The 14,845-nt window shown below is 36.8% G+C and overlaps 1 protein-coding gene across 6 annotated transcripts in view; it reads left to right on the forward strand.

Moving 5' to 3' along the window:
* The window catches only part of TCERG1 (transcription elongation regulator 1), a 64,158-nt gene that overhangs the window by 18,874 nt on the left and 30,439 nt on the right, over positions 1–14,845 (forward strand). For 4 of the 6 annotated variants that reach the window (XR_012031179.1, XM_072826361.1, XM_072826362.1 and 1 more), the window contains exons 6-10: positions 1,143–1,205; positions 2,375–2,575; positions 3,305–3,417; positions 4,482–4,570; positions 13,775–13,935. Coding sequence is in view for 5 of the 6 variants with exons in the window: in XM_072826361.1 (XP_072682462.1) it covers positions 1,143–1,205; positions 2,375–2,575; positions 3,305–3,417; positions 4,482–4,570; positions 13,775–13,935 (627 nt within the window). In the remaining variant the exon portion in view is untranslated. The remainder of the gene's footprint in view (positions 1–1,142; positions 1,206–2,374; positions 2,576–3,304; positions 3,418–4,481; positions 4,571–13,774; positions 13,936–14,845) is intronic. The other 2 variants (XM_072826364.1, XM_072826365.1) reach the window with 1 other exon arrangement.

Consider the following 14,845-nt stretch of genomic DNA (forward strand, 5'->3'; position numbering starts at 1 on the left):
TTAGGTACATTATTTACAAACCCAGGGGTTTAATTTCAATTTTCATCTCTAAATTAAGTGAAATTTATTTTCCTGTACTTTAGTGGGGAAAATAGTGTATTACTTTAAATTATTGGTACCAAACTAGGTTTAGTTTTTTCAACCAAAACAAATAGAAATTAAAACCTAATTCCCAAACTCCTTTTCTTCCTGCCTTCAGCCTTTTCCTTTAAAAGTTTTTTTCTATTTCACACTTAATTTTGGCTTTCTTCAATTAATCAGTCTTAGTTTTCCAGCTTTTCCTTTCATTCCCTTTTTATCACACTGTAATGCATCATGATGAGTCTTCATTCTTCTAAGAACTGTACGTAATTTCCATTCTTTGATACAAGTGCTACTCCTTTAGTTGGCTTAAATTATAGAGGTTTCGGAAACAATCAGCCCATGTAGTCATAAGTGATACTAAAGGGGCTGTATTTTTCTTCACATGTTAGCCTGCTTCCACATTGTTTCAAGCCTGTGACATTCCACAGAGCAAGCACTGAAAATGGATATTTTGTCATTAGTTGAATGCTACCCTTCTTTTCATCTCTGCCCTTTTATTTGAAATATTTGCATTGGAATATTTGGATCCATCTCATACCTTACTTCCTTTCTCTCACACCCTTCTTTGTCCTATCTTATTCTTTTTCTCCTTCTGCATGGTTATGCTCCATGCCTCAGCTTCTGCATGTAGTTCCCACTTAGCAGCACAGAGAAAGTGTCTTGTCAGTGTCATGCTGCATCTGCCTTTCACTGGTATCTAAGCAACAGCAGCATGGGTTTGATGTCCTGTGGGAAAATGTCCCACACGAGAACTTGTTATATATATATTTAATGAAGGGGCTTCCTTCATCGATTTTAAACTCTCAAGACTCCTTCAAGTATTATCACAGCTGGTTTGATAAAAAGGTAATTGATGCTATAATTTAGAATTAGTTATCATTGGATTTGGCACCACTTCCCACAAAATGTCAAACAAAAAAGAAATTTTACTCCATTCTTGGTCTTTTTCATTGGAAATTGCATTCTAAATTGTAGTGGTAAATTACTTCCCTGAATCCCAGTGGTAGCCGACATACCATGGCAGCTTTCCAACGTATGCTTGCTTATCCATTTTACAGGTGTAGCAATGATGCAAATAGTCAGCTGCCCGTATGTAAAGACAGTCGCTACCACCAAGACCGGTAATTTTTAAAACCATCTTAGTTTGTTTTGTCTGTAAGTTGGCATGGTAGTGAATGTTGTTGTTTATCCTTTTATTTATTTATTTTTGCCCAAGTGAGTGGATTTTTTTATATTTTTCTTTTTAATGAGCGGTATAAATGCAGTTGTCATATTTGGCCAACACTTAATTTTCCCAATTGCCTGTAGTATTAGCTTCTTTGGTTCACAAAAGCAAATAAGGTCAGATCACTTTATATCTTAATTTTTGTAATAAGTGTAAACAACTTCATTCTCATATTCATAACATTTAATTTTATTTTTGATGTGTGTTTTTAAGTTAAATATAAAAAAATCATTTCCATGTGTAAAGTGATGTGATTATGCTTGCATGCTAGTGAGTATATGTGTGTGAATATTTGTGTGTATAGTATAAACTTAAATTTTAAACTTCTTGAAGACAGCTACCTGAAACTTAAATTCTAGAATAGGATTTGAGGGTTTTTTTTTTTTTCAATTTGGATTCATATACCTTAAATTATTTATATAATGTCAGCTTGTTTAGCTGTCTGATTAAAAAAAAAATACTAAGCTTGGCTTATCTTTTAAAAAATAGAAACTGCCTTTTTTTTTTTAAAGGAAAAAAATGTAAACTGACAAAGAGTTAACAGGGACACCTGACTTAATCACTTAGTATATTAAAGTGGATTTGATAATAAACTCAGTCATTTACTTTAAAACTGAGAATTTTATTCATACCCTTTTAGGTACCTTAGAACTAGAAGATAATTTTGCCTCAGGAAATAGGCTCAGTAACTGTTTGTTGGCTTGATTTCATTAGAATTTGAGAGATTCTTTATAAAAATATATTTCTGTTCACATGTAGAGAATGTGTCATGATTTTTATAACTTACTGTTAGGACTTCATCATAACTTCGATCCAAATTTTTCACTATTCTTAAGGTACTTCTTGGGTTGAATTTCTGAAATCTAATTGGATTTAGATCCTTAGACCTAAACCAGGGAAATAGCATTAAGTAATGAAATCACATTTTATATGATTTGTTGTTTTTGTTCCAACTGGCTCATTCATTTATTAATATTTAATGGAAGATATAGCTCATATTTTAAAGTTTTCATTTTGCATTGCAGTTTGATACTTGGACCTAACTTTGTATTCTTCTTCTTTTAGGTGTATTGCCAGGCATGGCCCCTCCTATCGTACCTATGATACACCCCCAGGTTGCTATTGCAGCTTCCCCTGCTACCTTAGCTGGAGCAACGGCAGTTTCTGAGTGGACTGAATATAAAACAGCAGATGGAAAGACCTATTACTATAATAATAGAACATTAGAATCAACCTGGGAAAAACCCCAAGAACTAAAGGAAAAAGGTACTGTTTTAATGACTTGTTGAGACATAGTAAAAGCCACGGTACTATAAATAGAATGCTGTTTGAAATTCTGAGTTAAATTCCTTTTTAACGCATTTTAAGAATTTGCTAATTCCATTGTTGTTGGATTATTTATTTCTACCAAACTGATAAATATGTATGAATTTAAAAAGCCAGTTCCACTTAGATGTTGGTCTATGATTTTTTTCCATCCAGAGAAATTAAATTATTTATCTGTACACATAATCTATTATTGCAGTTAAGAATTATGTAATTGTTCTCCTGTGTAATTACTGAGATTATTGATATAAGGAAGAAATGTGTGTATAGCATGTGTTTCTGAAGAAAGAAATAGAGGCCCTTGGGGAGTCTTGGATGAAGAAAACTCATAATTTTCTGTATCATAAGTTCCTGTTTCTAAGTCTCTTAGTATCTTATCCCTTTGAGCAAAATGAATCATTGCTACAAAGGATGCGTGAGTGACTTGAAAGACTTCATGTCCCTCTGCAATCAGTGGTTCTTCTCTAGTGACAGTTTCCTGATGGGATAGCAAGGTATTTCAACTTGACCAGTACATTATATTGAAATTAATCATGATACAAAGAAGAACATTTTATCTTGGTGGTTAATAACTTCTGGTTACAGAGTATCTCCACTGTTTAGTCTCTGAAAGTTCTTGGAAAATTATAACAAAAACCATTGAGTGACATTGTCTTAACTTTGTAATAGAAAAATTGGAGGAGAAGATTAAAGAGCCAATTAAAGAACCTTCCGAAGAACCTCTGCCAATGGAGACGGAGGAGGAGGACCCTAAAGAAGAGCCTATAAAGGAGATAAAGGAGGTAAAGGGCCACGACCGGTTAACTTGGGAGCTAGCATTGATTATTGTCTACAATTTAGTTGTAATTGAAAACTCATCTGATACAGTTTTAGATAATTGTTAATGGTCTGACTTCTGAAATTTTAAGGTTCTTTGAAGTTGGTAATTCAATTTTTCCTTTAAAAGTTTCATTAATGTTAGTAAATTGAACACCAATAAAAAATAAATTAAAAAAAAAAAAGAAAATGAGGTAAAAATAAAATAAAATAAAATAAAAGTTTCATTAAATTACTTCTTACAGTAAATCAAGGCCCCTAGAAAGAAAGGGCCTTGGACCAAGGCATGGACCCAGTTCCGGCCTCTTGATGTATAGACTGGCACATGGTAAAAATTAGAAGTACAATTTTTTTTTTTTAAAGGTTTTATTTATTTATTCATGAGAGACACAGAGAGAGGCAGAGAGATAGGCAGAGGGAGAAGCAGGCTTCCTGCGGGAAGCCCGATGTGGGACTCGATCCCAGGACTCTAGGATCACGACCTCAGCCAAAGGCAGACAGACGCTCAACCACTGAGCCACCCAGGCGTCCCATAAATACAATTTTATATATTTGGGGAATGTTACATTTTATTGGTCTTCTCCTGACACTGGAATGATCTCTAACAGCACTATAAGAGCTCTGCTTTTTGGAAGCTTCCTTTATTCAGTGAGAGACTAATGATAGTCATGTTTTATTAGTAAGGAAGTTATTAATAAGCAGGAGAAAGAAGGAACCTTAAGTGAAGAGGTCTCATCTAGTTTTCTATCCTAAGTTCTCTACTTCTGCTCCTAAGCAGATAGTTGGTGAATCTGTAAGATAGGACCATCTGCTGTTGCTGGAGTCTGCTGTTCTAGAATTTGGCTCTGTCTAAGGAGCAAAGTTTTAGAACCTTCTTAGAAGTCCCTACTCACAGTCTGTCCTCACTATGCTAGCAACAGGCCTGATGTTGGTTGTACTTTGAGGTATTTGCAGTATTACTTGTATTTGTGTGAGATTCAGGTATAGTTTTGTGATACTAATTAAATGGGAGTAACCTCATTTCCCTTAGGAGCCCAAAGAGGAGGAGATGACTGAAGAAGAAAAGGCTGCCCAGAAGGCAAAGCCAGTAGCTACTACCCCCATTCCTGGTACTCCATGGTATGTACTTGGCTCAGTTAGTAAGTTACTTTATTTCATTCTTTGTTAATTTATTGCCTTTTTTGATAAACGGTTTATCATATAGAATGAAACATGCTTTAAAAAATACATACCAAGTAGTTATTTTTATCTGGTTAATATTTTGGTTCTTGTTTCTTGTGTTTTGAGTGTTCAGACCTAAAACTCAATTGTCTTTCTCCTTTCATTGTAACTGTCTCTTAATTTTTATTGTGCGCAATTATAGACTTGAACCACTGTGAGATCCTGAATCTAGTTTTTATTGTGTAAAATAAGTTTTTAAAATTAGTTTAGGGGCAGCCTGGGTGGCTCAGCAGTTTAGTGCTGCCTTCAGCCCAAGGCGTGATCCTGAAGACCCAGGATTGAGTCCCGTGTCAGGCTTCCTGCATGGAGCCCGTTTCTCCCTCTGCCTGTGTCTCTGCCCTCCACCCCCGCCCCCCGTGTCTCTCGTGAATAAATAAATAAAATCTTTAAAAAATAAAATAAAATTAATTTGGTATATATGCCTACAAAGATGATTACACTTACAGAACTGTGTAAAATTTTTTTTAAGTGTTTTTCTTTTCTGCTTTGGTTTTCTTTTCTTTCTCTCTTTCTCTCTTTCTCTTTCTCTTTCTCTTCTTAAAAATTTGTTCATGAGAGACACATAGAGAAAGAGGCAGAGACATAGGAAGAGGGAGAAGGAGGCATCCTGTGGGGAGCCCGATGTGGGACTTAAATCCCAGCACTCCAGGATCACGCCCTGAGCCGGAGGCCCATGCTCAACCACTGAGCCACCCAGGCATCCCTCATTTTTCCTTTTCTTATTCTTCCTAAGTCAGTGCTCTGTCCTGGTCCTGCTGCAGCCCATTTAATCCGTGTACAATCCACACATTACGTAGAGTTGTTCCAGATGTCTTGTAATCTATAGATTCCCCTCCATTGTGTTTTCATTGCATCTTTCCTGTTTTTGGTATTTAAAAAATAAATGTTGGTTACATGGAGACTCACAGTCTGAATGTTACTATTGCATCCCAGTGGTACTGTTTCAGTCTTCTATTCCTGAATTTCCTGCAAACTTGCAAGTGTATGCAGATACCTGGTCAGATTCTCATCAGATTTTTAGCAAGACTAATTCATACGTGGACGTTTGGCAGGGTTGGGGGACATTTTTGGTTGTCATAACTTGGAAGGGGTTAATAGCATGTAATATCTAGTTGTTAGAGGGTAGGGATGCTCCTAAACATCCTACTATGTACAAGAGATCTCCCTACAAGAATTATTTAGCCCAAAATGTCAGTAGGCCTGAGGTTTTCACAGTAATGAGTTGGTTTGGGTATTATAGATTCATAGATTTAAATACATGTTCTTTGCTTCTCTCCAGGATAGTTATTATGCTTACCAAAGTTCAACTGTTTCATCTTGGGCTGCGTGAAGCCTCTTAAGATTGACTCCGGGGTTTTTTGTTGCAACCCTGTTCTTTGATACCTACCTTGTTTTCTACTCTGACAAAGATGTTTCTGGCTGTCTCATGTATTTCCTGCATCAGACCTAGATTTGGCCATTTTGCTATGGAGCCTGGTTTCTTTTCCTGGGATGTGGCATTTATAGGATCTAGGGATAGTTGTTATTACTGAAAAAGTCATTTTTTTTTAGACCTCTTTGCTAGACAGATTGAAGATTGAAGATGCACACATTTAAAGACATATCATGAGTTCATATAATTATTTGCAGTTGAGGTTTACTATAAGGTTTTTACTGAACCTCATCATCTAGTTTAAACTCAATATCGCCTTTCTTGCTGAAAATCCTCTTGCTAAGCGATAGCAACATAATTATTTATTTGCTTTTCTCACACACAAGTCACAGAATTACAGTACTAACACTGTCGCTTTTACAGTGTGATACTGAAAACCATTTTTAACTCCTCCCCCACCCCCATTACATTTATGTTCAGGGAATCTTACTCGAGGGGTTCATTACAGATTATTCTGTTTTAAAGTCATTTGGAATAATTATTTTCTATATATTTCATTCTACCAACTTGATGCAAAGCCTCATTTTAAAAAATAAAATATTTACAAAATATTTACCACAATTGAAGTTATGAAAATAGTCCATTCAAAGAATATGTTCCTAGATTGTGGTTTCTGTGTTTGTACATGAAAAGTTGGTAACCAACTCTGAATCTCACCAGTCTGCAACTTCATGGGCCCTCAACAGTTTTCAGATTTGGGTCTGTCCTCAGATTGGTGGAACTTTTCTTTTGGAATTTATTTAATTATTGCTTCTCTTTATCTGTTTTTCCTTTTCTGGAACATTTGTTATTTGCATGTCACATCTTTTATGTTATCCTTGAAACCTTTTTTCTGTATGTTTTATATCTATAGTTTTTGTGTCCTGCTTTGAGTTGTTTTCTCATTGATCTGATATTATTAGAAGAGAATACGTGAATCCATAAATACATACATTATGAAAGAATTACATGGAAAAAATTACAGAATTCCACTTTCATCTAGCCTCTTCATTAATAAAAGTTTGGATACATATGCTTTCTAGGCCCTTTGCTATGCTTTATGTACATGTATACAGGATTTATGTGTGGTGTACATGCGTGTTTATAGTGTCTTAAAAACAGTATTCCTGTTTTTTTTTTTTTTTACTAAATATGTCTCAAATTTTGCTATTTATGTATATATAAATCTATTTGTGATAGCATAGTTTTCTGTAAACGGATAATTTTTCTATAATGAGTTGATTAGGTTGTCCCCCACAACTCCCCCCCTCTCCCCCTATTAACAAAAGTTGCTGTTGCTGTTTAGGACATCCTTAATACATACTTCTTTGTGAACACATTCAGATATTACTGTTGAATTGATTTTTAGAGGTGAAGTTGCTGAATCAAATGATTCTGTTATTTAATATTTGGTAGATACTGCTAAGTTAACCTCAGAAAAGTTTTGGCAGTTGGGGGGAGGGAACAAGGCAGGCTGGACTTAGCCAGTTAATATTCTCGGCAATAGCCTGGTAGTACCAATGTTCTCTCCCTCTTACCAGTGTCGGCATATTTTGTTTACATCTTGGGTAACCTGTTAAGAAAAAGAATCCTGTTACATTTTCCAGATGCTGGTGTAATTCAATTTATTTCATGTTGATTGGCCGTAGATTGCTTCCTTCACAGTTTTCCTTGTCCTTTTTATGAACTTGTCTTTTTCTTAATAGTAGGAGAGAGCCTTTTTTTTTTTTTTTTTTAAGATTGTATTTATTTATTTGAGAGAGCTTAAGTGGTGGGGGTGGGGGAAAGAGACAGGCAGAGGGACAGCAGACTCCCTCTTGAGGGTAGAGCCTGTTGTGGGGCTCAATCCCAGGATCTTGAGATCATGATTTGAGCTGAAGTTAGACACTTAACCTACTAAGCCACCCAGAAAAGATCTTTTCATGCATGCTATTAACTCCTTTGATTTTTACATACATTACAGTTTCTCCCTACCCGTTGATTTTCGTTTTAATGTCTTGTCATACATAGATTTTGTATTTCAGTGAGATCATATTTATTGATACCCTAGGGAATATTCCCCCTCGCCGCAACTCTGTGTTCCTAGTGCTTATACAGCCCATCTGCATACATGTAAGACAACTGCTTATCTAAATTATTTTCCAAGTCTGTCAGTGAAAAATGTATTGTCAGTAGAACTTTAATTCCTTAATTATTTCCTGTTTCTTGTAAAATGGGTAAATGCTAAACAAATTACTAAGGGTGTGCTTGGTTGGCTGAGTGGAGCGTAAGACTCTTGATCTCAGGATTATAAATTTTAGCCCCATGTTGGGTATAGAGATTACTTAAAATCTCTTTTTTTTTTCTTAAGTTTTTTCAAAGATTTTATTTATTTATGTATGTATGTATTTATATGAGACAGAGAGAGAAAGAGAGGCAGAGACACAGGCAGAGGGAGAAGCAGGCTACATGCAGGGAGCCCGATGTGGGACTCGATCCCAGGACTCCAGGATCATGCCCTGGGCCAAAGGCAGGCGCTAAACCGCTGAGCCACCCAGGGATCCCCAAAAGATTACTTAAACTCTTAAAAACCAACGACAAATTATTTAGCTAAGCAGGCTATGCCACTTCATTTGGATAATCAGATTTTTATTAGTCTTTGTATTGCTTGATATCTTCAGATGTTGATCTTAAAGTAACGGTTTCTTCAGAGTTCAGCTAGATGTGAAACATGAAGTTTCATATTCCTTAACGATACACTGGTATGTTTTACCTAGTATTTCACAACATTAGACTCTTTGTTTCAAAGAAGATCAAAATTAGAAGCATTTCGTATTCCTTAGGGTCAGTAAGCTTTAGTTTCTGGTCCAAGTGAGTTTTTAATGTTTTGACAAAAATTTTTAAAGCTTATGGACTAATTGTAATTTTTTCCATTGCTTCTTGAGATTGCATCATATGGCTTTAGCTTGCAATTACTTGTACAGTGTCCTGCAGAGTGCATAGTGAGGGCTGCCTATATTGGCTGTGCTTTCCTTGTGTGTAGTCTGTGTTGGTTTTTTTTTTTTGTTTTTTTTTAATTTTTATTTATTTATGATAGGCACACAGTGAGAGAGAGAGAGGCAGAGACACAGGCAGAGGGAGAAGCAGGCTCCATGCACCGGGAGCCCGACGTGGGATTCGATCCCGGATCTCCAGGATCGCGCCCTGGGCCAAAGGCAGGCGCTAAACTGCTGCGCCACCCAGGGATCCCTGTGTTGGGTTTTAACTTAGGAAAAATGATCTTTCAAGTTTTACTTGGTATTGCATGTACAGAGAGTAGCACAAGGCCACTAGCTCTTGTGTTTCATAGGTTTTTGTTGTTATTCCCAGGGCTTTTTACTCCAGTATTTTATTATGAAAAAATTGAAACCTACAGAAACATTGGAAGCATGTTTCCGGAACAGTGAGCACCATATATTGACTTAGCTTCTACAATTAACATTTTATCATATTTATCATTTACTTACCATCCCTCATCCCTCATGAATCTGCCAACCATAGCTATTTATTAGATAGGTTAAAAGTTATAGATATTAGTACACTTCACGCCTAAATATTTTATCATGCGTTTTATCAGCACAGGGCAGTTTTTAAATAAGAATTCTTTGTCCATAATCTTTGTTAATTCTGAAATGTCCTGACAGCTTTTTACTCCACTTTTTTTTTTTTTTTAAATTTTTATTTATGATAGAGAGAGAGAGAGAGGCAGAGACACAGGCAGAGGGAGAAGCAGGCTCCATGCACCGGGAGCCCGACGTGGGATTCGATCCCGGGTCTCCAGGATCGCGCCCTGGGCCAAAGGCAGGCGCCAAACTGCTGCGCCACTCAGGGATCCCTCCACATTTTTTTTTTAAAGATTTTGTTTATTCAGGAGGGACACAGAGAGAGAAGCAGAGACACACCACAGGCAGAGGGAGAAGCAGGCTCCATGCAAGGAGTCCAATGTGGGATTCGATCACGGGACCCCAGGATCACATCCTGGGCTGAAGGCAGGCGCTAAGCCGCTGAGCCACACAGGCGTCCCTCACTACAAATTTATCGTTAGTACTGATGGAGCTGTATTAGCACATGTTTTGAAGTTAAAATGAATTAGTAAAATACTATATCTTAAAGTTGTTACTGTTGTTAATATTAAACAGTGTTTTAGAAACCAGCATAGAAAATTTAGGGTTAGGTCCCCCCCACCCCAATACAGTTAACCATCTAATGAGATGGCTTAAGTATCTCAGGATTATTATTTTTTGAAGATTTTATTTTTAAGTAATCTCTGCACCCAACATGAGGCTCATACTCATAACCCTAAGGTCAAGAGTCACATGCTCTCCTGACTGAGTCAACCAGGCATCCCTCTCAGGATTATTTTAATGTAACCTATAACACTCGTCTCCACATCTGCTTTTATATTTATGCTTTTAAAGATTTATTTATTTATTTATTTGAGAGAGTGAGGGAGCACATGCATATGAGCATGAACAGCAGGGACAGAGTGGGGAGGGAGAGAGATTTCCAAGTAGACTCCATGCTGAGTGTAGAACTGGACGTGAGGCTCAGTCTCACCACCCTAAGAACATGACCTGAGCTGAAACCAAGAGTCAGATGATTAACTGTGCCCACCCACGTGGCCCCCACACCTGCTTTTAAAATTAATTATAGAGTAAAAAAAAGTTTTGTTTTCCCTAGGATCAGTGAACTTTGGTTTTCTGTTAGATTGCATAACAAAATGTATCTAGTCCATTTCCACAAAAGATTTTGATTTAGTAGTACATTATACATTTTCTCATTAAAAAAAAAAAGATTTTATTTTTAAGTAATCTCTACACCTAGCATGGAGCTCAGACTTAGAACTCTGAGATCAAGAGTCACATGCTTTTCTGACTGAGCCAGCCAGGAGCCCCTGTTTCCTCATTTTTCTGTGTTACCAAGTACCGTTGAAGTACAATGAGCTGAAATATTTAAAGTTCATTTCTACAATCGACATAATTTCCAATAACCCCAAAAGTTTTCTTGTGTCTCTTTGTTGTCCTTCCTTCTAATCCAAACCCTAAGGATCCTTCTGCTTTCTGTTATTTTAGGTTGCTTTGTATTTTCTAGAATGTTATGTCAGGAATCATTTAGTATATACTTTTTTTTGTTTAGCTGCTTCTTAAAAATATGACATTGAGATAATTCATACATCATACAGTTGACTCATTTAAAGCATAAACTCCATGCTTTATAATATATTCACAGAGTTGTGCAACCATTACCATATTTAATTTTAGAACAGTTTCATTAGCCATTTTCAGTTTCCCCCCTCCTAGAACTTTAAAGGTGTTGTTTTACTGTGTTCTTGCCTCTATGGTTTCTGGTAAGGAATCCATGGTCATTGAACTTGTTTCCCTGTCAGTAGTGTGCCATAGTTTAGAAAACGGCCTAGAAAAGTTAGGGTAGGTTCCCCCCCCAGTAAAGCTAAATGTCTGCATAAATGACATTTACAGAAGGCATTTTTTTTTCCTTTTTTTTTTTATTGGAGTTTGATTTGCCAACATATAGTATAATACCCAGTGCTCATCCCGTCAAGTGCCCCCCTCAGTGCCCCCCCACCCAGCCACCCCATCCCCCTGCCCACCCTCCCCTTCCACTACCCCTTGTTTGTTTCCCAGAGTTAGGAGTCTCTCATGTTTTGTCACTCTGATTTTTCCCACTCATTTTCTCTCCTTTCCCCTATAATCCCTTTCACTATTTTTTATATTCCCTGTATGACTGAAACCATATAATGATTTTCCTTCTCCGATTGACTTACTTCACTCAGCATAATACCCTCCAGTTCTATCCATGTCGAAGCAAATGGTGGGTATTAGTCGTTTCTAATGGCTGAGGAATATTCCATTGTATATATAGACCGCATCTTCTTTATTCATTAATCTTTCGATGGACACCGAGGCTCCTTCCACAGTTTGGCTATTGTGGACATTGTTGCTATAAACATTGGGGTGCAGGTGTTTTGACTTTTCATTGCATCTGTATCTTTGGGGTAAAAACCCAGTAGTGCAATTGCTGGGTCGTAGGGTAAACTCTAAAGAACCTCCACACAGTTTTCAAGAGTGGCTATACCAGTTCACATTCCCACGAACAGTACAAGAGGGTTCCCAGAAAGCATTTTTCTGTAGTTCTTTAGCTTCCTGAAAACGTATTCTTTTTTTCCTCTCTTCGTTCTTTGGGCAAAATAATTATTGATCTACTTTCTAGTTTACTTATCATTTCCTGTCATCTCCATTCTGTTCTTGAGCCAATCCAAAGAAATTTAATTTCATTGTGTATTTTTCTTTTTAATTGTTAAATTTTAATTCCCAAATAGTTAATAGGCAGTGTTATATTGGTTTCAGGTGTGCAATAGAGGGATCCAGAGCTTCCATACAATACCTGGTGCTCATAACAAGTGTACTCCTTAATCCCTATCCCCTGCCCCACCCTCTGGTAACCATCAGGTTGTTCTCTGTGGTTGAGTTTGTTTCTTGGCTTGTCTCTTTCTCTTGTTTCCTTTGCTTAACTTGTGTGTTTTTCATCTCTAAATGTTTTAGAAATGAAACTTGAACTTTTGAACTATGAGTTTTCAAGGTTTTTTTTTTTTTTTTTTTTTTTCCTTCATCTCATGAACTCTAGTTATAATTACTGCTTTAAAAGTCTTTGATTGCGGGGCAGCCCGGGTGGCTCAGCGGTTTAGCGCCATCTTGGGACTGGGGCATGATCCTGGAGTCCCAGGATTGAGTCCCACATGGGGCTCCCTGCATGGAGCCTGTTTCTCCCTCTGCCTGTGTCTCTGCCTCCCTCTCTCTGTGTCTCTCATGAATAAATAAATAAAATCTTTTTAAAAAAGTCTTTGATTATCTCAGCAGAGAAGTTTATCTGATATTTTCAGCATCTAGATCAGCTTGGCTTGGCAGCTGTTGAGCTACTGGTGATAAATACCTGGTTTCTGTTGGGAGTTTTTCCTGCCTTTGCTGCTGCCACCGTGCTACTCTGTGACTGGGGCCCCTCAGGGTAGAGCTTTGAGGGAGGAAAAATGGGAAATCTATGCCCTCACAGTTGCTGCCTTAAAGTGTCTTTCTTTTTTTTTTTTTTTTTTTTTTTAAATAGTGTCTTTCTTCTGTACTTATTTTTTAAAAACTATATACAGTCCTTATATTCTTGTTTTTTATGTTTTGTCTGAACTTCTTGTAATTAACAGGAATAGTGAGTTATAGTGGGCTCTGGTGTCATAGTGCAATCAGTATTTCTTATTTTTTAGGCCAGATATAATAAGGTACTAAAGACCTCATAGCAGTTTGCATTTGAGTATGTAAAATTCTGATTTGGTAAGAAGTATTAAGAGATATTACATAATAGGTATTGTGCAATGATCTGTTCTTTAGTTTCCGAACAGCTTAATATACCATTCTTACTTGTTGTCATTAAATTTATTCTTTATGATAGGTTCAAGTGTTGCACAGTTCAATGTTGGACTGCTGTCGTAACCTTAGCCAGTCAGCTCACTCCTTCAGAAATCATCTTCGGCTCTGTAACTATTATTAAATATGAAGGTGTCCTCCCTACCTCCCCTCCTCTCCCCCTTTAGGCAGGATGACAGTAAAAGACTTATATCTATCACATATGTTCCGTAACGTAAGAAACCTGATATGTGAATCAATTTGTAGGTGTGTTGTTTGGACTGGTGATGAGCGGGTCTTCTTTTATAATCCTACCACCCGTCTTTCTATGTGGGACCGACCTGATGATCTGATTGGAAGGGCAGATGTTGACAAAATTATTCAGGAGCCTCCTCATAAAAAAGGAATGGAAGAAGTGAAGAAACTAAGTAAGTTTTAAATTAAGAATTTATCCTCTAATTTTATCATTCTTTTAATATTTTTATAGAAAATATGAAGCCATTTAGGAAAGCTTGCTATTTTCAAGAAATATAAGTAATTTAATAAATGGGAAATAGACTGCTATGCTAGTTTGAACTCAGTAGTAGAGATACTAAAATATAGAGAGTTTGGACAACTGTTTTTTATAAAATATTTATATGTATTTTTTTTTAACTTTATTAAGATTTTTTAGTTAGTCCAAAATATATTGGTTCTGCTATGACTTGTTTGCTTAATAATACTAAAATATTGCTCAGTTGAGCCATTTAGCACTTTGTAACCAGTAATATATTTTTTGAAATAATTAGAACTTTACAGAGTATTTTAAAAATACTTACTAAAGCTCTACAAAATACAAAATTTTATAAGAATATAAAAGCAGGGATCCCTGGGTGGCACAGCGGTTTGGCGCCTGCCTTTGGCCCAGGGCGCGATCCTGGAGACCCGGGATTGAATCCCACGTCAGGCTCCCGGTGCATGGAGCCTGCTTCTCCCTCTGCCTGTGTCTCTGCCTCTCTCTCTCTCTCTCACTGCGTGCCTATCATAAAAAAAAAAAAAAAAAGGAATATAAAAGCATACTCTTTTAAAGATTTATTTGTATTAGCAAGCTCATGAGGAGGTGGAGTGGGAGAGAGAAAAAAATCCCAAGCAGACTCCCCACTGAGTGCAGAGCCCAGCCATGACCCTGAGATCATGACCTGAGCTGAAATCAAGAGTCAGATGCTTAACTGACGGTGCCACAAAGGTGCCCCAAAAGCTTACTCTTTTCAAGTAGATGAAATTTAGGGAAGGTAAGTCTTACTCTTGATAATACAGGGACAAAGTTTATTAAGAGATTGTCTTTTAAGGTTCGGAAAG

The sequence above is a fragment of the Canis lupus genome, chromosome 5 (genome assembly GCF_048164855.1).
Source record: "Canis lupus baileyi chromosome 5, mCanLup2.hap1, whole genome shotgun sequence".
NCBI classification, from domain to species: Eukaryota; Metazoa; Chordata; class Mammalia; order Carnivora; family Canidae; genus Canis; species Canis lupus.